Source organism: Egretta garzetta, unplaced genomic scaffold, assembly GCF_000687185.1.
Source record: "Egretta garzetta isolate BGI_Z169 unplaced genomic scaffold, ASM68718v1 scaffold2169, whole genome shotgun sequence".
Classification (NCBI taxonomy): domain Eukaryota; kingdom Metazoa; phylum Chordata; class Aves; order Pelecaniformes; family Ardeidae; genus Egretta; species Egretta garzetta.
Window position 1 is genome coordinate 3235 of NW_009260901.1, and position 2929 is coordinate 6163.

Here is a 2929-nt window from a genome sequence, read left to right on the forward strand (position 1 = left end):
CCCGGCCCCCCTGCTCCCAGCACCCATTCCCCCAGCCCCCATGGCATCCAGCACCCATGGCCCCAGCACCCATGGCCTCCAGCACCAATGCCCTCAGAACCCATGACCCCCAGCACCCATGGCCCCCAGCACCTGTGCCCCCAGCACCTGTGCCCAGTCAGGCGGAGGGCGCGCAGGGCACCATGCGGACGCGGAAAGGGGGGCAGCGCAGGACAGTGCCCGCGGTCACCCCCAGGTGGGGCAGAGACCCAGGCGTGGGGGGCTCCAGCCGGAATTCCTGCAGGAGCCGGCCCAGGAAGACGAAGAGCTCAGCCCGTGCCAGCCCCTCGCCCAGGCAGGATCGGGCCCCACAGCCAAAGGGCACCAGCGCCCGCCAGGGAGCCCCCGGCACCAGGAACCTCTCTGGGGGGCAGAGAGGGGATCAGGGCACACTGGCAGCCAGGAGGGGACCCACCCTGAGGGGCTCAGGGGCCCCCAGCACCCAGGAGGGCCCTCAGCACCCAGGAGGGGACCCCAGAACCCAGAAGGGACCCCAGCACTTAGAAGGGACCCTGGCACCCAGGAAGGGACCCACCCCAAAGGGCTCAGGGGACCCCAGCACCCAGGAGGGCCCCCAGCACCCAGGAGGGCCGCAGGTTACCAGGCAGGAAGGCCTCGGGGTGGTGCCAGGTGTCAGGGTCCTGGTGAGCAGCCAGGAGGTTGGGGACCAGGATGGAGCCAGCCGGCACCGGGATGCCCCCGACACTGGGAGGGAACAAGGTGGTGCTGGGATTTACTGGGACAGACTGGGCTGCACCGGGGCTCTGCTGGGATATACTGGAGCCTGCTGGGACCTGCTGGTGTCTGCTGAGGCCTACTGGTGCTCTCTAGGGTCTACTGGGCTCTCCCGGGGCCTACTGGGATCTACTGGGCTCTCCTGGGGCCTACTGGGACCTATTGGAGTCTACTGGGGCCCTCCTGGGACTTTCTGGGATGTACTAAGGCCTACTGGGACCTCCTGAGCCTACTGGGTTCTACTGGGGTGTACTGAGGTTTACATAGACCTACTGGAGCCTACTGGGCTCTGCTGGGGCCTACTGAGATCTCCTGGGCTTACTGGGGTTTACTGAGACCTAGTAGGGCCTACTGGGATGTCCAGGGGTCTGCTGTGGCCTACTGTGTCCTCCTGGGGCCTACTGAGGTTTACAGGGGCCTGCTGGGGCCTACTATGTCCTCCTGGGGCCTACTGGGGTTTACTGAGACCTACTGGGGCCTACTGGAGTCTACCAGGATGTACTGGGGCCTGCTGGGGCCCACTGTGTCCTCCTGGGGTTTACTGAGACCTACTGGGATGTACTGGGGTCTGCTGGGGCCTACCGGGATGTACAGGGGTCTGCTGGGGCCTAATGTGTGCTCCTGGGGCCTACTGGGGTTTACTGGGATGTACTGGCATCTGCTGGCACCTACTGTGTCCTCCTGGGGCCTACTGGGGTTTACTGGGGCCTACTGGGTTATACTGGGGTCTGCTGGGGCATGCCGGTGTCTGCTGTGTCCTCCTGGGGCTTCTGGGATGTATTGGGGTCTACTACGACCTGATGGGCCTACTGGGATGTAGTCGGGTCTCCTGGGGCTCTACTGGGGCCTACTGGGTAATACTGATTTGTACTGAGTCATACTGGTTGTGCCCTTTCTTATTGGGGCTGTACTGAGCTGCACTGTGCTATGCTGCTTTGTACTGGGCCATACTGGTCTCTGCTGGGACCACTTTACACTGGTTTGGAGTGGTACGAAGTGGTATCAGGCACTGGTGCATAGTGCTGCAACCTGATGCCCTGTCCTCCATACTGGTCTATATACTAGTTTATACTGGTCTATACTGGTTTAAAACATTGATGCACAGTAAGCTGCAACCTCATGCCCACGGGTCCATACGGTCTGTCGTGGTTTATGCTGGTCTGTTCTAGTCCACACTGGCCTGTACTGGTCCATACTCATCTAAACTAGTTCATACTGGTCCATACTGGTCTAAACTGGTGCAAAACCCTGACACACATTGGTGCAAGGTGCTGCAAACGGATATCCAGTGGTCCATACAGGTTCATGCTGATCCATACTGGTCCGTAGTCATCTAAGCTAGTCTATACTGGCCCATACTCATCTAAACTGGTTCATACTGGTCCATACTGGTCTAAACTGGTGCAAAACACTGACACATATCAGTGCACAGTGCTGCAACCTCAGCCCAGTGGTCCCTAACTGGTCTATAGTGGTTCATACTAGTGCACGCTCGTCAATACTGGTCTGCTCTAGTCCGTATCGGTTTCTACTGGCCATACCTGGTGTGGCGGCGGGCGCAGTGGGGCAGGGCCAGGGGGGCGGGTGGCCGGAGGCGCAGGGTCTCGGTGACGGTGGCGTGGAGGAGGGGCAGGCGCCCGGTGTCCCCCGGCTGGGGGGTCCCGTCAGGACCCAGCTCCCGCCACCCCCACCCTGGGACACATGGTGGCAATGGGCAGGGGGGAGCAGGACATAAAGTGGACCAAGGAGCCCCATGTGGACATGGACACAGACGGGACATGGCGGTGACACATGTGTGGCACCTTGGAGCGATGCAACAGGATGGTGATGGCCATGGGGAGGGGACCCGGGGGGGACATAGGACATGGGTGGGGACATGGGACCCCCTGGGGACACCCATGGGGACTTGGGGACACACGTGTGGCACCTCAGGGCAGTGCGAGGGGATGGTGATGGCCATGGGGACAAGACATGGGGGGGGCATGGGACCCCCCTGGGGACACCCGTGGGGGCATGAGGACCCGCATGGGGACGCGGCAGTGACCCGCGGGTGGCACCTCAGGGCGGTGGAGCAGGAAGGCGCCGGCCCAGGCCAGGGCGGCGGCCGTGGTCTCGGTGCCACCGATGAAGAGGTCGACCAGGGCCATGTGGAGGC

General features: G+C 62.3%; 1 protein-coding gene across 1 annotated transcript in view; it reads right to left on the bottom strand.

Moving 5' to 3' along the window:
* Positions 1 to 157: 157 nt before the first annotated feature.
* The window catches only part of LOC104133716 (steroid 21-hydroxylase-like), a gene marked incomplete at its 5' end in the record, with an annotated part of 4347 nt that continues 1575 nt past the window's right edge, over positions 158 to 2929 (bottom strand). The window contains 4 exons of the mRNA XM_009647151.1: positions 158 to 402; positions 641 to 744; positions 2316 to 2449; positions 2796 to 2925. Coding sequence (XP_009645446.1) covers positions 158 to 402; positions 641 to 744; positions 2316 to 2449; positions 2796 to 2925 — 613 coding nt within the window. The remainder of the gene's footprint in view (positions 403 to 640; positions 745 to 2315; positions 2450 to 2795; positions 2926 to 2929) is intronic.